General features: G+C 52.3%; 6 protein-coding genes across 6 annotated transcripts; 4 read left to right on the top strand and 2 right to left on the bottom strand.

Moving 5' to 3' along the window:
* Positions 1 to 2,495: 2,495 nt before the first annotated feature.
* CC1G_07860 (hypothetical protein) lies at positions 2,496 to 8,437 on the top strand (the record flags this gene model as incomplete). The annotated part of the gene is made up of 6 exons (XM_001838617.2): positions 2,496 to 2,957; positions 3,045 to 4,118; positions 4,179 to 7,096; positions 7,151 to 7,296; positions 7,353 to 7,582; positions 7,910 to 8,437. The coding sequence occupies 6 exons, from the start codon at positions 2,496 to 2,498 to the stop codon at positions 8,231 to 8,233; spliced, it is 5,154 nt and encodes a 1,717-aa protein (XP_001838669.2). The 3' UTR covers positions 8,234 to 8,437.
* A 657-nt stretch (positions 8,438 to 9,094) lies between these two features.
* On the top strand, positions 9,095 to 9,943 carry CC1G_07859 (hypothetical protein; the record flags this gene model as incomplete). The annotated part of the gene is made up of 2 exons (XM_001838616.2): positions 9,095 to 9,574; positions 9,629 to 9,943. 2 exons carry the CDS (start codon positions 9,095 to 9,097, stop codon positions 9,941 to 9,943), a joined length of 795 nt encoding a protein of 264 aa, XP_001838668.2.
* A 791-nt stretch (positions 9,944 to 10,734) lies between these two features.
* Positions 10,735 to 12,870, top strand: CC1G_07858 (hypothetical protein; the record flags this gene model as incomplete). The annotated part of the gene is made up of 2 exons (XM_001838615.1): positions 10,735 to 11,226; positions 11,281 to 12,870. 2 exons carry the CDS (start codon positions 10,735 to 10,737, stop codon positions 12,868 to 12,870), a joined length of 2,082 nt encoding a protein of 693 aa, XP_001838667.1.
* An 848-nt stretch (positions 12,871 to 13,718) lies between these two features.
* Positions 13,719 to 15,353, bottom strand: CC1G_14364 (hypothetical protein). Its single transcript, XM_002911319.1, has 7 exons — positions 15,071 to 15,353; positions 14,843 to 14,872; positions 14,723 to 14,747; positions 14,522 to 14,641; positions 14,333 to 14,414; positions 14,127 to 14,275; positions 13,719 to 14,035 (listed from the first exon to the last, which is right to left on the bottom strand). Exons 1-7 carry the CDS (start codon positions 15,199 to 15,201, stop codon positions 14,006 to 14,008), a joined length of 567 nt encoding a protein of 188 aa, XP_002911365.1. The 5' UTR covers positions 15,202 to 15,353; the 3' UTR covers positions 13,719 to 14,005.
* Positions 15,354 to 15,990: 637 nt separating this feature from the next.
* CC1G_14363 (serine/threonine protein phosphatase PP2A catalytic subunit) lies at positions 15,991 to 17,713 on the bottom strand. Its single transcript, XM_002911318.1, has 7 exons — positions 17,553 to 17,713; positions 17,324 to 17,407; positions 16,891 to 17,190; positions 16,525 to 16,777; positions 16,303 to 16,420; positions 16,160 to 16,229; positions 15,991 to 16,094 (listed from the first exon to the last, which is right to left on the bottom strand). Exons 1-7 carry the CDS (start codon positions 17,637 to 17,639, stop codon positions 16,092 to 16,094), a joined length of 915 nt encoding a protein of 304 aa, XP_002911364.1. The 5' UTR covers positions 17,640 to 17,713; the 3' UTR covers positions 15,991 to 16,091.
* A 135-nt stretch (positions 17,714 to 17,848) lies between these two features.
* On the top strand, positions 17,849 to 20,278 carry CC1G_14362 (T-complex protein 1 epsilon subunit; the record flags this gene model as incomplete). The annotated part of the gene is made up of 10 exons (XM_002911317.1): positions 17,849 to 17,899; positions 17,950 to 18,021; positions 18,073 to 18,133; positions 18,196 to 18,360; positions 18,427 to 18,625; positions 18,684 to 19,146; positions 19,207 to 19,392; positions 19,448 to 19,585; positions 19,750 to 19,930; positions 20,151 to 20,278. 10 exons carry the CDS (start codon positions 17,849 to 17,851, stop codon positions 20,276 to 20,278), a joined length of 1,644 nt encoding a protein of 547 aa, XP_002911363.1.
* Positions 20,279 to 21,006: the final 728 nt, after the last annotated feature.

The following is a 21,006-nucleotide window of genomic DNA, read 5'->3' as shown; positions in this document are numbered from 1 at the left end:
TAACAGTCACGGATGGTGGCTGCAAGCGGGGAGCAATCCAATGCCGAAGGGTGGTGCGAAGGTGCTAGTTTAAATACCGATATTGGAAGTACTCCAATGGTCGGAAGCAACGATCAAGGTTCGTCGACGCTAGTGGGCCACTGCTTGACATCGCAGGCAAGGAAAATGCAGGGGCGGTGGGGTCGAGCGTCAGCCGCTGGATTCGTTGGAGTCGGTAATCGCCAGTCAATCATTCGGATGGAGCTTCGATGTGAAGGGTGTGAAGTGGTCCTCGACACCATCCGAAGCGCTGAACGACATGTTCTGAATCGAAGACACAGGACGAAAACAGACAAACCGACTTCAATCACGAACAGAGCGGATTACTGACGCTCTGCAACGACGATGAGTGGGCGGACGCGGAATAGGCAAATCGACTTGAGAGAAAGGAGCCGCGCACTGGGGTGCAACTCTTATCTCTTCCACGGGCATGTGGGCTGTCAGGTACCGATGTTCTTCCAGCTCCAGCGGGTATAAAGTATCTTCTGACGTCTTTCTGAACCTCTAGATCGCCTACGGCTGGTTACGCTTACCCCGATAAGCCATCAGCTGCCTTTATCTGATTCGGTTATTTTCATCTGTTCCATGGATTTCGGGGAGCAATTGAAGGTGAGGAGCCACCAGACACAGAAAGAGGCAGGCAATGGTGTTCGTTAGTCTTTGAACCCTCTACTTTGGGAGGCGTTTCTCCCCGCGGTGTAGAGTGGAGAGGACGAGGTTGTTTCATGACTGCTGCGGTTTTCCAAATTCGTTTACCCAAGTACCATTTAGACAGGTTAGGCAGGGGTTCACGTCACCCTATTCATACAGCAATTGTCCACGAGGAGGTAAAGTTACGCGATTTGGAGTGTTTATGGAAGGTCGAGGGGGTCAGCTGGCGAACCAATTTATCACCCCATCTTCCAGCCGCGGCGGAAATGTGAGGGGGCGTCGACGCTGGTGTGGTGCAGGCTGTCCCAGTCTCAGGTTGAGGACGCTCTTCGTAGAACCGTTGGAAGCTCGGGGGCATGAGCTTCGAGTCCGAGAATCAGAGACTAGTTTAGCGCGAGGAAGCGGCGACTAGCAAAAGAAGAGTAGAGAGGAGTGTCCCGTGCCCTAATCAGCTGGTAGCGGAAGAGTAGCGTTGCCTCATGATCATGAATTAACAGCGCCAGAGCACAGAAGAAAAGCTTGGATGACATTCGTTAACAAAAGTCAATCAACGCTCCTTCTTTCTGCGTCCTGAAGAAGAGGGCTGGAAGGCGGCGTCAAAAGGAGATGTAGCGACCAGACAGCAAGTCGTAAGTTAGTCAAGCGTTGTTGTCGGCCAGAGTGTTGCCTCGAAGAGTTGAGCCCGAAGACAAGGTACAGATTTTTTCGAGGTTCAAAGTTGAAGAGCGAGAGGACACGAGGCCATGTTGTGATGTGTTTGTTTTGATGGAAACTCCATTTAGGCCCGATCACGATCTCGAAAAAAAGGGGCACTGAAGCCCCCAAGGAACGCCGAGAAGTCTTGTGTCGTGCTTGTCGCGATGATGCTTGGGCCATTGCACACTGTTCGTGCAGCTTGCGGGCGTCATTCAGACAGATATTGGATGTAGGCAGGATTGGTTATACATGAGGCAGAGAAAATAAAGGGGAGCGGATAAAGTGTATAGAAATTGAGAGTGATGGAGTATTGAAATGGCTTACCAACAAAGTCAGGGTCCTGTTGTTGAAAGAGAAGACGCGTGCGATGAATTCGAACTCAATTACACCGCCAATTCAATATCTGCCCGTCGCTTCTTCCTTCTTCTCCACCATCTCACCCAGCTCCAGCCAACATAGTCCTATTTTTGTTCATCATCATTGAGCGCTCAGACCACGACCACAGCCCTTTACGCATCCACAAACGACGACAAGCGACGATACGAACGACGACGACGACCGCCTGCCTCGATCCCAGTCTTCGTTCCAGCGATAGCGACCTGAAGGACTAGAACTACCGCTTTCCAGAACTCGAGATCGAGATATACCTCGACCAACCAATACGCGGAGGAACTAGTGGGTCATCATTGTGGGATCCGTCGAAGAAACACACGAGCGACATCGAACGACCAGGGGACGAAGAAGCACATTTCAGACCCTGGAACACCCCAACGGCAGTCTATTTGGAAAACCCGGGGGGCTCGCATCCTCCTCCACCGACAACGACAGCCAGTTGTTTGACCAGAAACCAGCTTTGTGACCTCGACCCCAGCCGTCACCGCGGCCATAGTCTCTTCATCATTATACACTGTACGTTGCCAACAGAACGCCGTACCATTTTATCATTCAGCTAATACATCGGCTCATATCAGCCACCAGATCCCTTTCACCCCGCCTCAACAAAGTCGCTATTCGACTTGCCTTGTCTCTATCAGACCTACCCATCCCAGACCATATCTTGGCGAACACGACTGCTGGGCTCTGTATAATCTTGACCTGTCTCCAGAAACATGACCCACGGTTTGGACTACTCACAAACCCTTCTTGACACCCTCCCAGTTGTTGCACCCGTCTTAGAATCGTCCAAAGTCCCTGGGACCATGCCCAGCCCTCCTCACAGCGACCCTGACGCTCTCGACTCCATAACTTCCAACAAGGGAGGGCTAACCAATGGCGAAGAGAAGAATCCTGTCCGCCTCCTCTCTCCTCCCCTATTTGCTTCTTTCCACCTCAACCACCTCGTTTCGCATCCACCTGACCACGTGTTGTTCCCATTCTTGCACGGTCTAGAAGGAGAGAATGATGCTCAAAACACGTTCTTTGCAAATGCGAACGTGGTCGTCAATTCTGCCCCGGGCAACGAAGCAGGTGATGCGAGCAAGAGCACGCTCAGTGGAAGCCACCATGTCGTGAACGTTACGGTCCCGAACGTTGTACATGGCCAGCACCACCCGGATGGTTCGAAGAAAGTGGTGAGTAGGACCTGGTCGGTCTCTGATTTGATTTACCCCTGTGTTCCGTATCGTCCGGGCGGATGGTTGACGAACACCTGATTTCAGGATCTTGCACCCTCCCCATATACCGTTGGGCCTTCGAATGCACAGGGCACAACTACACACCAGCTGCTACGGCCGAAGGTGCCTCAGTACCGTGGTCTCGTCTGGGTTGTCTGCGAAGACGACTTGAAAGACGATAAGGTTACCTTGAGCATCCTTCGGCGCAAACCTCTTCCTACCGCAACGTGCGATGGATACTCCTCCAATCCGGAAGATATGATCCTCGACGATAGTGATGACGACGCTATGCTTACCAGCAGCGACGATGACGATCTCGATGACGAGTCCACAACAAGCTCAGATTCAGAGTTTTTTGGGGACGACGAGAACTTCGACAGCGATGATGCTCTGAGGGAGGCCACTTCCAACCTTATCCACAACGACGATTGCAGTATCGCGTCGCCTTCCATCGCTCAACAGGATGAAGAGCGAGGTATACTTTCTTCCCATAACGAGGATGCAGCTTCATTGGGTAAACCGTTAACCAAGGAACAGATGGATAGCATGCCGTATATGCACCCCGTCGTCATGCCTCATCACCATCAGCACTCACCTCAGTTTGCGTCCCTTCCTGCCATTGATACTTCCAACATCACGGTGTCCACTTCGACATCGGTGTCGTCTTCGTCTGGCTCAGAAGTCGATTCGGTCTTTACGTCCACGACCAAGACGCCAACGACCGGTACAGCCACCACCAGCATCTCTGGCTCACCCACGAGTCCTTCCCCTGTGTGTTCTCCGTACCTTCCTCCCCAGGTCGTCGAACTACCAGAAGCGACGCAGGCGGACCCCATCGCCAGTCTCGACCGCCAGGAAGAACTCAAAGATCGCCACGTGAAAGCCAAAGCGAGGCTTCCCAAGATCAAGTCCAAGCGGAAGAGCAAGACGACCACGGATCCTGCGGCTCCCCCGTTGTTGACCTGCACATTCAGGCCGAAGGAGTTGTTGCGGAAGAGGAAGTTGACGACTGTTCGTTCAAAGGACGGGCGACAGGAGGTTAAGAAGAAGCATGCTTGGGAGTTTGTACCGACCCGCGTGCCTGATGGCATCTCTCTACGGAACTTTGGTATTCAAGTGGTGAGTGACATTATCAGCTCTCTTTGCTTGTATGTCTGATACATCGTTATCGTTGTCCAGCCTATCTATGCCACCCTCTCCGATATCGTCGTCTACTCCCCCAAGGGTGCCTCCCCCAACGCCATCGCCCTTGCTCACCGCTTCCGTGAAGCCATCCAGCGCAAACGTGAGGAGCGGATCACAGCCCTCAAGGGCATCGTCTACTCGCAAGTCCACGCCCATACCCAGTCCTATAAGACCGCACGTGAGGGCCATACACAGTCGATCAAAATCCAGCACCACCACATCACCGCGGAGAACCTCGAGAGCGCCAAAGAGTCTTCGAGGCCGCATGGTGTCCACAGTGACGACGAGGAAGATGATGTCGAGACGAGACTGCTAGATGCTGCTGAGAGGTACCTATTGAACAAGGTAGACGAGGAGCTGTTGGACTATAACGTGTTCGTGTTGGATGCGGACGAAGAGCAGATGAGGAAGAGGATGGGGCATTTGATGATGCATAGTTGCGGGAGTGGCGTACCCGGGGTCGAGAAGCCCCAGAGCAGTAAGAGTGATACTGAAGCGGGACCGACAGAGGTGACAACTGGAGCTCATACTGTCGGGAACGATGGTCGTCTGGCCGCGGAGAGCAGGATGGACACTGATCTCGTCGTTGGCGAAATTGAAATCGATGACGATGGGGATGTTGCCATGTCGGATTCCATTGAAATCCCGGCCGATGCTACCACCGACACGGCTGGGGCGGATACCGACCTTGATATCAGCGACTTTGACGAGCCCATCCCCAATACCGTCGACTTTGCCCTGCGTGAGAGGGAAGAGATGAGAGATTTGACCAAAGCGTCCGAGATCATCAGCCTGTTCCCTGTCTCCCCATCGGAGAATAATACCCCGACCAAGGCGACATTCGGCAAGGGTCTGCTGTACGACTCGCCATTGTCCTCGACGCCCAGTGGTACCCCCGTCTCCGGCAGCCAGCCTCCTCACTTGCAGCACCTGTCCAACCTTGTGCCGCCGCCGTTGTCCTCACCTCACCTCGGCGGTTCCCCGACGTCGCCCGAGTTCACCTACAACCATCCAAACCCTTCCGTCGACATCTCCTCGCTATCCAAATTCTATGACCCTCGTGTTGGCCAAGTCTTCCTCGGCAACTCCTCCGATGTTCCTCTCGTCCCTGAACCACCTTCCGAGGAGGCGCAGCAGAGCGCTCGAAACAGATTGGAGGATGTCAATGCGGACGAGTTGGCAGCCGACGACCCGTTCAACCCTTCCGTCACCAACAACCCCGCCAAAGGATTTGGTTACGACATCTGCATCGAGTGCCACGAGCTCGCGCCCTTCCCCACCGCCGCCCACCTTCGAGCTGCTGAAGATCATCTTGTAACATTGGAACGAGTTTGGAGGGAGAGAATGGTAAGGAGGGAGGTGGCGAAGTTGCAGGCTGAAGTCGAGAATGTCGAGGCCAATCCCGAGGATGGAGCTGAGGATAGAGGTCCGCGAACGGAGACCAAGACACTGCGCATTCCTCCACGACCTGCCCCACACGCGAACGCTATCATTCACCTGCCCTTCCCCAGCTCGCCGCCTAATAACCAGAGCACGCTTGCTCAACTTATACCCGTATTGCGCTTCTTGGAACGGTGGATTCGCCCGGTGAACGAAGTCACAGTAGATGTGCAGGTGGAAGTCACACCGGCTCCGCCACCAGCTCAGCCCACGCCTCCTCCCGGAGATCAAGACCCAGAAGGACGAAGCAATGAGACTTCTAGTCCAGTCAGTGGAGTCAGACGCTGGTCGAGCTCGGTCGTGTCTTCCATCTTGCCTGCAGTTTTCGGTGGCAGCAACCCCGCGCCTACCCCTCCTCCATCAGCCACTGTACAGGCTTCGCCTTCCCCACCCCCTTCGTCTTCCCGACTGCGCTCCAATACTAGCCCTGCACCAACGAGCCACGTCAATCCCTTCCATCAGACTCCACAAGGATCGTCGTTTGGCTATGCTCAACCTGCCCATCAACAGCATACGACTTCTTATCAGCAATATCCCCGCCATCAAACACCCGTCCAATCGCACAGGATGACCCCCACCAGACCGCTGAAGATCTTGATCTACAGTGCGGATGGGTATACCGAGTCGTCGCTGCCCTCGCTCTGCCTGTTGATGAGCGTCAAGGGGCTGACGTTACCAGAAGCCTATCTGGAGCTCCAGGTCGCCAAGCGCCGCTCGTTCTTCGTGTACCAACATGATCTCGGCATTCTTCGCAAGGTTGAGGGGCGGTTGCGTGAGGAAAGAGAGCGCGAACGTGAGAGGTTGAGGGAGGCGGAGAGGCAGCGGGAGTTGAGGGAGATTCAGATTGCTGCTCAGCGCGAGAGGGAGAGGGCTGAGAGGGAGAGAAACGAGCGGGATCGGGATAGTAATGCTGTTCCTGGTAACGGGAATGGTAAGCGCAGTCTAGGCAGCTCGTTCTTCAGGGGGTTGGGTATGGGTCCATCGTCGTCATCGTCGCCGCCGCCGTCAGCTCCAGCCATCCCCGACGCTCCTGCTACTGGAGAGCGCCGTACCAAGATGGGCCGTCCTGCAGCGAAGAGTGTTTCGTTTGCGCAAGTTCCAGGTCTTCACCTCGCCAACCCGTCCAACACCGTCACTGCCAAGGCACCTGGTCCTACCCCTTCCTCTATACCAGGGTTGGGGATGGGTGCTCATACCCCGGGTCATGCCTCAGAGTACGCCAAGATGGGGCATGCGTCGACCCTGCCGGCTTCCTCGACCTTGTCCTCTCAATCTCCTCCAGTCGCCGGCGGTGGGAGGCTTCAACTTGCCACTACTGGTAGGACCCATACAACCACTGTTGGGAGGCCTCGAGCGAACACTAGTCCTTGGCTGCCTAGCGTTGCCGGTGATCACCAGAGTTGGTTCAATGATCCTCGATTCGACGGAAGCTTCCCTAGCCGTGTATTGCCATTCTTGTACCTGGGTAATCTGTGAGTCGAGGTCTTGCACGGCGGTGATATGTGGCGAACTAACCTTTTTCACAGGAATCATGCGTCCAATGTGTACATGCTCCACGCACTGGGCATCACCCACGTCGTCAGCGTTGGAGAATGTGCCCTTCTTCCACCACCCTTCCACATGATTGGCCAAGGGAGTGCCGGAAATGCAGCAAATGCAAGCTGCTCGACTCGTAAGTGACGTCCGATTTTTTTTCTCGAATTGAGATTCTGAACTTGGATCGAATAGGAGCGTACAAGCAATCTTATCCCAACACCAGTGGTCATGGATCGCTCTTCATCGAGGAACGAGAAGGTCGAATCAAGGTCCTTGATATCAAGGGTGTGTGCGACGATGGAATCGACACTCTTGAACCTCAGTTGGAGCCCATTTGCGATTGGATCGATAAGGCGAGGGCCGAGGGAGGACAAGTGCTGGTGCATTGTCGAGTGGGTGTAAGCCGTAGTGCGACCGTTACGGTGAGCCTCGTTTTTCCTTCATCTTTACCGGTTTCGTTCTCGTCTTGGGAGGCGAAATTTGTTATCGATGGGAGGATGATGTCGACAGGGAGAGAGCGGAGAAAGCAACCAGGGAGCGAGAATTTCAGCGGATGGAAAAATAGGGGAAATGCCGAAATCCCGACGCGGTGGACTGTGATTTCTTGCGAAGAACCCAAGTCGCGACCCCGCATCACCTGCTCGTTTGCTTCCGTGTCCCTGGCCAATGACATCGTTCGGATTTATCGCGGACCACTTCTTTGTAGTTTCGTACTTCGGCGAACTTGGTGCTAACCTTACCTTTTCCAGATCGCGTATGTGATGAAACATCTCTCCCTACCTCTGGTCGACGCCTACCTCATTGTTCGCTCGCGCCGTCTCTCCGTACTCATCCAACCGAACATGAGACTGCTGTACAACCTCTGCGGATGGGAAGTCAAGCTTGCGAAGGAGCGAGCTGGGCTTAAGGAAGAGCAGATCAAGCGCCTAAGCATCGGCGATGGGAACCAGGCAGAGTACGACAAGGAGAGGAGACTAGGGGAGAAACGACTTCGAAAAGAACTGGCACGGACGCTCACGTGGCCCTACCTTTCGAAAGAAGTTCACGCTCTGAACGAGAAATACCTCCATTAAACCTGTTCATGCTTTCAACGTTTTTGTACATTTTTTGACTCTTGGGGACCGTGTCCATTCAGCTGTCGATTTTCGCTCTATTTCATTTGTACTGATATCATGCACACGCTGTCTACACTTGCCACTTCTTGGACTGCTGTTGATCAAGTTGTAACTCTTACCATCGCCGTTCTGTACCTTGACGTAGTTCATCCTCGCATTTGTATTCTAGAGACTGAATCCTATCATATTCTTCTACCATGCCTTCTGGGGCCTGGCGATCCTTGGCGATTGCTGCAGTCTCTACTTGTTCTAAAGACTCATCGTGTCCCAGTCCTATGAATTTTCTCTCTCGCCTCGTTTGTTTGGCACCCAAACCTGAGGTCGATGTGTCAATCAGATGGCTCAGCCTCAGGGTTGACTTTGTCCACTCATCGTCGACATCCTCGTCAGTCCCGCACACCTTTCCCAGCTGGTTGAGCGACCTGACTCCCTGGCCTGCATACCCATGTCCTTTGGAACTGTACGCTCAAGTCATTAAACTGGCTTTCGGAACTGCCAAGGCAACTGGGCTTGGGATTCTGGGATAAAGCCGTCGCCTGCGCAGAAGGGCTCCAGAAGCAGTTCTCAGCTTACCAGGACGGCTTCTGTGCCGAGGGCTGTCGAGGTCTCCTCTCCAAACCTTCGCCAGGTTTCGCTCGTCGCAGGTGCCAGTGACGCACGGACCAGGGGCGAGGGTGCACGTGGGGGTTCCAAGTCCCCTGTCACGTGTGCTGGTTAATTACCGTTTTGGGCGATCGCCTCGTGCAGCGCGTTTACCAAGTTCACGGCTTGCTTTCAACCAAACCATTGTCTTCGCAAGAATCTTGTTCATTTACAGCCATGTCAGACGATCCTGGGAAAACTAAGCGTCTCAATGCGTTCATCCTCTTCCGAACGGAGAAAAGCAAGCAGTATCCAGGGGTGCGCCAAGCGCGGTTGAGCAAGCTCATCGGTGACCGGTGGAACAGACTCCCAGAAGCGGCGAAGAACCGCTGGAGGAATTATGCTCGCAATGGAGGAGAGCCACCTAATGACGACGATGACTCCGGAGATGCTGAACGCGAAAATAAACGCCCCAACGACGCCACTGCTACTACTTCTGTGGTCGACGACTCCTCTGGAAAGTGTGCTCCCGGGACTTCAGTCCCACAGCCAGAGGAGCTCCAGAAGCCCAGTGCCCTTGCTGACAAGGGAAAGAAGCCACTAAGACCTGTAAATGCCTGTCAGGAGCAGGGCAGGAGCACAGAGAAGACGACGAAGCAGGGAGCGAGGACCGCTTCCAAAGAGCAAACAATTGACGCTGCTGGACCAAGCCCTACGGTATGCTCAGTTTCGCAGACACGTATTATGACAGGGTGGCTAACATTGGCTCAGGAGGCTCCCTCTGCTACTGAGGTATCTATCGCCAGTGGCACCAGCTCCGAAGTGCCACCCGTCCATGATGAACCCAACTACAGCGCATTCCTTGCCGAAATGCCACCGGCTGTTCCAAGCGTTGACAAGTCCCTCGACCTCGACGAAAACACGGTCGATGAGCTTCAGGAGAAGGCCGCCAAGGGTACTATTTATATCCCGCCTATTCCTGGCGTCGCCACTCTGACCCATCCTGGACCCTACCAAATCATTCCGATCCACGAGATCGACAATCATCCTTACAAGGTCGTTGGTTTGACGACTCGGGCTCTCTGAGTACGGTAATTTTAGGACTTTATGGAATCAATTATCCTCTCCTGGATATATCTCACTGCGAATTGCTTTATGTACATCGCCATACCCCATTTTTCGTACAATATGCCCTATTGAATGTAGCCTAGTATGCCCTCAGCGATGTTGCTATTTTTTCGATGATTCTATGCACATGCTAATCATATATTCGCCTATCAATAACAAATATTTTCCATAACATCTCCCTTCTTCGAGTCTGCGAATTAATGTGGCCACACTAGTCGAACAAGGTGAAGGAAAACGCGCCAGTGGCACCCATTACAAACACTATTGTGACTCACTCGCGCTGGGGAGGTCAGGTTGGAAAAGTAAAATTCGATCCTCCGACAGGGAGGAGAAGAGAGCTTATGATAATGTGCAGCGACTCCCTGACGAACAACTTACGAGTGGATTTCACTCGTACTTCGTCGAGCTGGAGGTGTTGGCCAGTCGAGCTTGGCACACGCGTCGCAGAGTCCGGATCAGTCGGACCCATAGACCTCGTTGTTTGGATTTTCCCTTGAAATTGACCATACACTGGGATACAGATTTCCAAATTGACATACAACTTTTTTGACGTTACAAATCTTTAAGACGCGTTCAATACAGCAGCCATAGAGCGGACAATACGGGATTGCCATCGTCGACAGCTGGGATGTAGTGTGGCAGGAGCGTGAGAACCGATATCTTTTCCGAGAACTCGGAGATGTTTGGCAACTGTGTCGAAGTTGCGTCCAAGTCCTTTCACCACATCTTGCCTCTAAGCCACGTCTCTCATGTCTAGTTCAAGTAGCTCGAGCAGCCCACAAGCACCAAAAACTCGCATCAAGCGACCACGCAACTCATGGTTGGTCTTCCGCGTTGCCCGATGGAATGTATGGAAGAAAGCAAACTTGAAGCCCGTGCTGCCTCAGCCCATCGTCAGCAAAATCATCAGTCTCGAGTGGCAATCGATGTCGGATGATGAGAAGCTGCATTATAAGAGGGAGGCGGACAAGCTGGCCGCTGAGCACCAGCTTAACCACCCTGGGTATTCCTACAAACCGAGACGCGATGCGAACGCGAAGAAACGAAAGGCCACAGTTGACGAGGAGAATGTTGCCCCGGATGGAAAAGTTGGAAAGTCCAAGGCCAAGTCTAATGGGAAGAAGCAGAAGGCTGCGATGCTCGAGAAGATCGTCGCATCCACTTCTGTCTTCCAGAAGGCTATTGAGACGAGAGTGCGTGAGGTGGACGAGTCAGTAGCTCAGGCCGGTCCGAGCAGCGAGGTAGGTTATCAGCCTTTGATTCGCGTTGTGTATAAAGTCTTGACGTCCTTACAGGCTCGTACTCCCATCGGTAATCAACCGCGTGCGACGGCTAGCGCAAGCGATGGTGGTGACGCGCCAATCACGCAAAGGACTTCGCCAATCACCGACAAACCTCAGAGTGGCACCGAGCAGAGAGTTGTTTCGCGCGGCAAGAAGCCTTTGACTACATCAACGAGATTCGAACCACAACTCTCAGGGGAGACCACCTCCTCCGAACGTCCTTCTACAGAATCGACCCAGCATCCAATCGAATTCTCTTTTGTTTTCGAGCACTGTAGTGTGGACACAGGTGTCCATCAGCGCTCTAACCAGCCAAAGGCTATTGTCGCCCGGCCCACCCCACGTTATCCCACCAATTATTCCAAGCAATCATCGACTCCACAGACGGCCTCTCTCAACGCTTTTGACACCACCCAGGAGATACCACTTATTAGTGGCGGACAACGCATTGACGAGACCTCTTCTCAACTCCAACACGAATTCACCTATTACCAGCTCACCCCCACTGCGACTGCATACGTTCAACAACAACGATCCGTCAGTCAGCCTACCGTTTCCACTACCATTCCTTCTCGGCCTAAGGCGCCGCTTCCCTTTGCACGAGCTGCGAGTGCTCCCTCTCGCGTTACAGTGGACAACGCGTCAACTTTCTCCGCTGTCGGCACAGGCGTACAGCCACAGAACCCTGCCACGCTCACGAGTTATGGTGACAACACTCGGCTTCAAGCTCTCCAGCAGTATGGCCATGATACTAGTCCTCTTCTTGCGGAGCAAGCTTCCATTGGACAGGGCGCCCCTTCGGCCGGCTACCTCGAGGCACAAGGCGCTGTCGGTGGCACCGGCGCTTACTCTGCTGCGTTCGACTCAAACTCTGCTTCTGTTTCGACGGGGGTCCAACAGTCGCAACCTGGTGTCGCGTACACCGACAACTTCAATCTTACTCAAGCCGTTCCACAGCAACAACTCAACGTTGACCAGTACTACGGCACGAACGATTATGGGGAGCAATATCGCATCCAGTCCGCCCCTCAGCCTATCCAGCCTATTCACGACGAGGCGTCGACTTCCGGAGTGACTCTCAATTCACAGATTCAAACTCCCATCCTCGATCCTGCTTACCCAAACTCAATTGGGTTCGTCCAACCACAAGACAGCGTCACAGACACCTCTTATTCGAATTCTACTCCTCAAATCCATTCCCAACAGCGGATCAAAAATCCGGAACTTGTAGCTCCCCTTCAGCCTATTGGTAGCTCATTCAACTTGAATTACGCCGGCTTCTCCACGGACGAACAACCTTACATCAACCACTACTCCATGCACCCTATGGGGCTCGGATACAACCATTGTGCTTACCAGCCTCTCTCTCAGTACGCCGAGGACAGCAACGGCTTCCAAGTTCCCGCGGCGCAGCCCGGGAACTACAATACCTTCACTGCTAGCGGCGGTACTACTACTAGTACTACTAATACCCAGAATCCGATGCACGGATTCACGCACGAAGATTTCTCGCTGTTCCAGACCGCCACCGAGTACTACTCGAACCTCGGAGAGGAGCTTAACGAGGATCGACTTGACGACTTCCTATGGAAGAATTGTTGATCTGTTGAACTTTGTTGTTCAAGTTCAATGGTTTCGTTTCTCGTTTTTCGAGGCTGTTCAGTCGGACTTTGAGTGTACATATACATGTAACTGCTTATATCCTTGCTTTCTGCGATACCTTTCTTCCTTGTTTTGTTCTGTTGCGATACCTATCCACCTACGTACCTACCTACCTGCTTTCCTCCCTGTTGTGCTGTATTACACGTCCTCTGTCCTGCTCTCATCTTCTCTCTCGTTATCTCTGTCCATAATCTACTTACCCAATCTACACTACCTAGTGCCTACCTACTGCATACGGGGTCTCTGTTGTATCCATTCACCACTGTACCTGCATACACCATCTACCACATAATCCCTTGTATCGATCTCATGCCATCTCATTGTAACCTACCTGCACATTATACAAATATATTATGTATTCTACCAAACCGTAGTACGGGGTACTTGAGCCTGAGAGCTACGATTCGTTCACGGCCAGCGATCGAACTTTAGCCGAATGCTCTGGCCCGTCTTCAGCGACTTGACGAGTCCAAATCTGAGTGCTTAATTATCCAAGCCGACTCGAGAGCGCCAAAGACCCAGTGCAATTGCAATTCCTACATCACCACCCCCTCTAGATCTAGCCAGTGCCTCGGAACCTTTGATCCCCCCAACGCGGGATGCCCCACTCGCACATTAAAAAGGCAAGTGGCCAACTAAATCCGGGTGTTTGGCAACGATATCGATGATGGTGCGATGACATCATCATCACTCCTCCGTATGCGTCTCTCTCCTTCTCTCTGCATCCCCCTCACGCTCACGGGTCGCGGATACGAAGTAGTGACTGGGATACACAGGGAAAAAAAGCGTTGGGTAGATTGAGATATGCGATTGAAACGAAAGGATACGAATATACAAATATATATAGGATTGATTGAATTGGCTTTGATGAAGAAACGAATTGAATGAACGAATAAAATACATGATGGTTCAAAATCAAACGTGCAAGTGATACTTGACTGCTCCACCGCACACCGCACGACCGCACGACCAACAAGCTCTCTTTCTTAACCAACTTGAAGCCGAACCGCCACCCTTTCTCCAGCACACTATCCATCCTCATCTCCCAACCGAACTTGCCCACCAAAGAACACCCTTACTTGAATTCTCCTCGATCAGCCTTAACCTAAACACGCCCACCCAACGCAAAAGTGTAAAACAAAACAAAGTCAGCTTCAGCTCTGCAACGAAACCCAAAACCTACAATAACCACGCACATCTTGTTCACTAGCCGTCATATGACTCGCATCCCTAATCTCCCTCTCAATCTCCTTCTCAATCTTTTCCGTCCTCCTACCACTAACTCGCTTCCCATCAACATTATATTCATTCTGGTTAGAATTTAAACCGTCGTCGTGGCCTTGAGCTGTTTGCAAAGGCCCTGTTACTTCATCCTTGAGATAGAATGCGGTGGTCGCCTCACGGTTTTCTGGGTCGTTGTTTACGCGGAGGAATTCGACCGTGCGGCGTTGGAGATCGATGGGGTTGCCGGATGATTTGTCGGCCTGTTGGGTATGTTTGGCGGTAGGGGGTACAGCAGTGAGAAGGTAGGAGGGTGTGGGGGGTGATGTCAGAGGTGACACTACTTGTGATTAGATAGTGAGATACGAACCTTGATGTGTGCTTCGGAGGCGCTGGCGAGCGTCTCGTTCCAGCCAGGCGCAAAGTCGAACATCTCGGCGGTCTTGCCCATCGCACCAGAGAGGTTGCGTTGTTTCTCGCGTTCCAGGACCTATTCAAGTTTCATGTAAGGAAAGTAAATTCAAGAGTCAGCGTACACTGAGAGGTGGGGAGTGGGAGAAAGAGAACGCACCTCTGGATCATTATCGTGCATCGTGCTGCACAGATAGGGGAGGAACGTGTGTAAGTAAAAAGGGTCCTTCGAGACACTGAAGACCATAATCTCCCCTCCACGCGGGAACGCGGACAGTACCTTGAAGAAGTAGAATACGCATGGACCCTGCTGCAACCATCACCACCATCCCGCAACAGCAGCAAGGGTAGGAGAAATAAGTAAGCACTCCCTTCAACACAAAAACGACACAACGACACGGTAACCGACTATCAAAGAATAAGAAAAAGAGAGTGGGACGTGGAGGAGTAAAACCAGGAGAAACTACTACGAGTCTAGAAACGACAACGTTATTGAACAATGTCTCACCTCGTACTAGTCGCCCTGGAAATCTCCACCACCCCGCTCCTCGACACCGCGCTCTGCGCCACCGTCAAGCGGTGGTGCATCATCCCACCGCTGCGCAGCGCAACTCGAGAGAAGGCACTGATAGGGGTCATCTTCGTCGTAGTACCGGCGGAAAAGGTTAACCTCTTGAAGTGAGGTCTGTTGCGGTTGGTGCGATGAGGAAGTTGTTATGTATCTGAGAACTCGAGTTCGAGGTTGGATGAGAGAGTTTAAGAAAGGATGTGTAGGACAAGAAAGAGATTGGAAGATGAAAAGATGTCGTCGTGTGAGACGAGAAGGGAAGGAGTTTCAAAAACGCTCGCTATATAATAGTTCGGACAACAGCCACCCACATTAGAACCACGCACGCCCTATTTGAACGCACGTCCCCCACCCATTCCGTATCCCCTCAGCGCTCCTCACTTTTGACGTCACTCCACCACTTACATCTGACGACATATCTTCCTCCACACGTGATACATATGGATATTGGCCAATGGCCGACGCGCAAGTTCGTACTTCGTACGTATTTCCCCAGCCAGCCGAGTCTTCAGAGTTCTTCCCTTCTCCAACGCTTTGCATCATAGTCTGCGCCATTACTTTTTGTGTGACTGTGAGGGTAATGATAAAATTGTTAGGTTTTACGGGAGAGGGGAAAGCGGATGTCCGTCAGGAGAAAGAAAGAAGATAGGAGAAAGAAGATAAAAGATTGGGGATTCCGAATGAAATGGAAGCTAAAGAACCAGACACGGGTAGGAGCATTCAAAGTTCATTCTACGAAACGAAGACGACAACAGACTTGTAACGTTGGGGGGTATATATTACTGTATTGCCGCAAACATGGAATTGTCCGATGGATTTTGATGCAGCCAGACCTATCCTTGACTTGTATGCCCAGGAGGTGTTGGAAAAGAGAACTGTCATTGCGAAAGAAGAGACGGAGGAGGGACGAGGATCATTGATTGTACACGGTATAAGTGGCTTGTAGGTTATATTATACACATCACTGCGAAGGTTAACAGCAATCAGTTCGCCATATCAGAGATAAAAGCGGAAAATCCTAAAGCTTACCAGGAAGTAATCGGGGACACGGCGTGACACGAGAGGCTCCCCGGCCCGCGGGGCAGGATCGAATTGTAGGCTGGAGAAAGAAAAAAAAGAGGTGACGTTTAAGTATGGAGCGCACCACGCAAGATGGAGAACAAAATACGCACAAGCTGTAAGATAACTTTTCATCTATCTCCATTATAGCAGCTTGATTACCGCATCGATAACAGTAGTTGGGCGCGCTAAAGATCGTCACTACGTTTCTATCTTGACCCCAGCTGTAACCTGTCAGAGCGCGAGGGGGGAGGAGAAGGGGAGGTGAGGAGTGTGATGTGATGGAGTGGTCAGATCGTGCTTGTCAGAGGAATGGAGAGTGGATCGGCGCTGACCTTCCATAACGAGCTGATGGGCCCGTGCGACTAATGTGAGGCCGTTGTTGTGGTTGAAGGCTTCTGAGATGTCCTGGCCAAAGGTGTAGCCTGCGCCACGGGGTGAGATGCCCCATCCGCAGCGATCGTCGGGGTCGGACCAGAGGAGGTCGCACATGGGGCCTTCGTGGGGCACTTCTTGCACTCGGTCGATGGATCGGACGTGGTCCAAGGTGTCGATGGACGGTGACAAGCCACCATGCAAACAGAATATCTGGAGAAAACAGAGATGTCAGAAGAGTTGAATGGATAGGGGAGTGATGAATAAATAGATCAATCATTCAGGAGTACCCTGATGATGCATGGACCGAAAGGAGAGAAACTGACTTGGTTGTCGATGAGAGCGGTCAAAGGGAGGAAATCGAACAGGTCTGTGAAGAACCTCCAAACATTGGCATTGCCGTATTTTCGCAAGCATTCATCGTAGAAGCCGTAGACTTGGGTGATCTGCCTGGACTCGTGGTTCCCGCGCAGGATGGTGACACGATCGCGATACCGGAGTTTGAGGGCGACCAAGAGGGTCACCGTCTCGACAGAGTAGTAGCCACGGTCGACGTAGTCGCCCATGAACAGGTAGTTGGTGTCTGGCGAGTTGCCGCCGATGCGGAAGAGCTCTGAGAGATCGTGCTGATTTTTGGTTCAACCGGGTGGAGCGAGCGGGGTTGTGGGCATGGCATCGTTGGGCGTCGTCGTTGGTCGATGATAGCGGTACTGGATGAGCGATGCTGGACTAGATGAACGGTGTAGAAGAAAGACGCACGAATTGGCCGTGGATATCACCACAGACAGTCACCGGACATCGCACTGGTTGAACGTTGGATTCCTCCATCAAGATTTCTCGTGCCTGGCCACATCGTCGTCAGCAAACCCCGTCGCTAGAATGTGCACAGCAGTCGGCAGCGACCAGATCCCCCCAGAGCTCGTCTCGTCGTAGCCGACACATTCAGGGAAACCTGCCAGCTGCCGCCTGCCTCGTGGACCGTGCGCACCTTGTCACATAGTCGTTTGACATCTGCCTCTGAGAGCTGCTTGCACTGGCTGAGCTGTTCGATCCAAGCGTCGACTTCGCCTTCCATTGTCTAACCAGATTTTTAGTTGAGAGAGAGGAGGAAAAGAAGAAAAAAGAAGAGAGGATGGTGTGGTGTGGCTGATGAAAGATTGAAATGAAATGGCTGTGAAGCGTCAGATTTGGGATTAACCGCCGCCGCCAGATCACGCCTCGTCACGGGAACTCACACACTTTGATATCTCGCGTACGCGCCTCTCTTTCTTCTTCGCAATTATCATGTCCGCTCCAGTCATCGATCCAAATTCCGCCGTCTACACTACAGACGAGGTATGCTTTTATATACATTTTTAATCGATAGATCTAATCCTTTTTTATAGTATGGCCGTCCGTTCATTATCTTGCGCGAGCAGGGCAAGAAAACACGAACCCATGGTCTCGAGGCAATCAAGGTCCGTCGACTCGCTCAATCTCCCCAAATATGACTCAAAAAGCGTCCCTAGTCACACATTCTTGCTGCAAAAACCGTGGCCAACATTGTCCGGACATCGCTAGGCCCCCGAGGTACGACCGACCTACACACCAAAAGGAAAGAGAGAGGCGACGCAATCTAATCAACCCTTTAGGACTGGACAAAATCCTAATCTCACCGGATGGCGATATCACTGTGACCAACGATGGTGCGACGATTCTGGGTCAGATGGAGGTCGAGCACCAGATCGCGAAGCTTTTGGTCCAGTTATCGAAAAGCCAGGACGATGAGATTGGAGATGGTACAACCGGTGTAGTCGGTATGTTTTTTTCTCCTCTCACTTGTCATAGATTTCTCGGTGAGCTGAAATGGAATTGGTACACAGTCCTCGCTGGTGCCCTGCTGGAACAAGCAGAAGCCCTCCTCGATCGCGGTATTCACCCAATAAGAATCGCAGATGGCTTCGAGCAAGCCTGCGCAGTCGCAGTCAAGCACCTCGACACCATCTCTGATCAAATCGAATACTCAAAAGACAACACCGATAACCTCATCAAAACAGCCATGACCTCTCTCGGTAGCAAGATGTTCGTCTACCTCCCCTTTTTTCTTAAGATATTATCCCCACTCATACTGCGATTGCAGCGTCTCAAAGGAGCACCACCAATTCGCCCAAATCGCGGTCGACGCCGTCCTCACTGTGGCAGACATGGAACGCCGCGACGTCCCCTTCGATCTCATCAAGGTGGACGGAAAGGTCGGCGGCTCGCTGGCCGACACCGTCCTCATCCGCGGCGTCCTCATCGACAAGGACATGTCCCACCCGCAAATGCCCCGCGTCGTGCACAACGCCAAACTCGCTATCCTCACCTGCCCCTTCGAACCTCCCCGCCCCAAGACCAAGCACAAGTTGGACATCACGAGCGTGGAGGAGTTCAAGAGGCTGCAGACGTATGAGAAGGAAAAGTTCCAGGATATGATCCAGAAGGTGAAAGATACTGGAGCGAATTTGGTCATTTGCCAATGGGGCTTTGATGATGAAGCCAATCATTTGCTTATGCAGAATGAGTTGCCGGCTGTGAGATGGGTTGGTGGGCCTGAGATTGAGGTGCGTTTTTTGTATTTTCTGATTTCATTTGTAGATCGAATATTGAACTGGAGGATGTAGTTGATCGCGCTTGCGACTGAAGGAAGGATCGTACCCCGATTCGAGGACCTCAGCGCTAAAAAGCTCGGTTCGGCTGGTATCGTTAGGGAACTCTCCTTTGGTACCACCCGCGACAAGATGCTCGTCATCGAGGAGTGCCCCAACACCCGCGCTGTCACCATCTTTGTCCGTGGTAGCAACAAGATGGTGAGTAGGTCTTTTGGTTAGTGGGGATCTTGGTGACTAATTGGTATTTTCGTAGATTGTCGACGAGGCCAAGCGAGCATTGCACGATGCACTTTGCGCCGTTCGTAACATCGTCGTGGATAACCGCATTGTCTATGGTGGAGGATCAGCGGATATCAGTTGTTCAGTTGCTGTTGCAAAGGCTGCTGATGAGGTACGTTCCGTTCCATTCCTCCCTGTCCTCCTCTCCCTGTTCCTCCACTTTCCGCCATCCGCTGTCCTTCCATCGGCTGTCCCTCCATCCCCCCGCTTCCATTCCTCTCCTACCTCCTCCCATCAACGCCGCAAACTAACTAACACACCCCACCCCTCGCACAGATCCCCACAATCGAACAATACGCCATGCGCTCCTTCTCGCAAGCCCTCGACGCCATCCCGCTCGCCCTCGCCGAAAACAGCGGTCTTTCCCCGATTGAGACGCTGACTGAAGTCCGGGCTCGACAGGTTACGGAGAATAACTCGAGGTTGGGAATTGATTGTAATGGGAGGGGACATAATGGTGCGTTGGAGTTTCTTTTTCTGTGTTCCGGGCTCTACTGCCATTTCTTTTTGACTCTGGCACATCGTGCTCCGTTCTGTGTATGCTCCTTGCTGCACCGCGCCTCCTATTTCACCGCGACATATTCATTTTCTTGTCCGATAACCCTTCTACACAATCCTTACATTTCCATCGCGTCATGGGACACGTCGCTTACCCTACATCTACTCCCGATAACCAGACATGAAAGAACAATTCGTCTACGACCCTCTCATTTCCAAACGACAGCAATACCTGTTGGCGACTCAGCTGGTTAGGGCTGTGTTGAAGATTGATGATGTGATTAAGGCTGGGGAGGCTGATGAGTAGATGATAAGTACCTGGAGTCTTGGCGAGGGGAGTGCATACATACCAGGATGCCTTCAGTCATAATCTGAATCATGATGGTGAGTAGGGAGGGGATAGAGTCGGGTGAAGGAGGGAGGAAGGCGAGAAGCAGTAAAAAGAACTTGTAGTAGAGCACTTTCGTTGCTTTTTCTTTCGAGCTAATAACATAGAAATTTGCATTTTCTGGGAGACAGTGTAGTATTCGATAGAAGTCACTAGTAAGTACTACAGAGGGGGACGTATCGCGTTGAGAGGGAGAAAGGAAGACCAGCGTGTGATCTGGGCGTCGACGCTCTCAGCTACCGATCGTCATTCTACTGTATGTAAAGAAGCACATGGTTAAGTATAAGTACACACTGTTTTAGCATCTGAATGGAGGAGGAGGACGATTGGGGAGTTTGTGGGCAAGGTTCAATCTCAACTTGGCTTTGGCTTTATTTGCCATCGGCGGCAATTGTGCGTTTGAACTTTGAGCGGGTGGTTTTCTCCCATGAATCTCCATGTTGGTAGCGCTCCCCCCTTGTTGAACTCCCTCGCTCGCCTTCTGTCAGCCCTATAGTTGTAGATTCATCTCAGGTCCCCGGTTTCATGCTCAGACGCGCGCTGAAATTAGCGCGCGAAGCGCCATCGTGACGTGTTTTCTGACCGCTCGTGTTCACTCGATTGTCTGGCGGCTTGTTATCTCTGCAGACGACCTGTTATCTTTGGTT

This window comes from Coprinopsis cinerea, assembly GCF_000182895.1.
Source record: "Coprinopsis cinerea okayama7#130 chromosome 4 map unlocalized cont3.4, whole genome shotgun sequence".
Taxonomy (NCBI): domain Eukaryota; kingdom Fungi; phylum Basidiomycota; class Agaricomycetes; order Agaricales; family Psathyrellaceae; genus Coprinopsis; species Coprinopsis cinerea.
The sequence above is the reverse complement of the archived record's forward strand: the minus strand, read 5'-3'. Positions and strand labels throughout refer to the sequence as shown.

Coding starts and splice junctions, on each gene's coding strand:
- CC1G_14364 (XM_002911319.1), bottom strand. CDS start 15,201: ATGACCCCTATCAGTGCCTTCTCTCGAGTTGCGCTGCGCAGCGGTGGG. Junction 14,642..14,722: donor TGCACGATAATGATCCAGAG/GTGCGTTCTCTT, acceptor AAACTTGAATAG/GTCCTGGAACGCGAGAAACA. Junction 14,276..14,332: donor AAACAACGACCCAGAAAACC/GTGAGGCGACCA, acceptor CTTTGCAAACAG/CTCAAGGCCACGACGACGGT.
- CC1G_14363 (XM_002911318.1), bottom strand. CDS start 17,639: ATGGAAGGCGAAGTCGACGCTTGGATCGAACAGCTCAGCCAGTGCAAG. Junction 17,408..17,552: donor TCAAACGACTATGTGACAAG/GTGCGCACGGTC, acceptor CGATGTGGCCAG/GCACGAGAAATCTTGATGGA. Junction 16,421..16,524: donor CCATCAGCTCGTTATGGAAG/GTCAGCGCCGAT, acceptor GCGCTCTGACAG/GTTACAGCTGGGGTCAAGAT.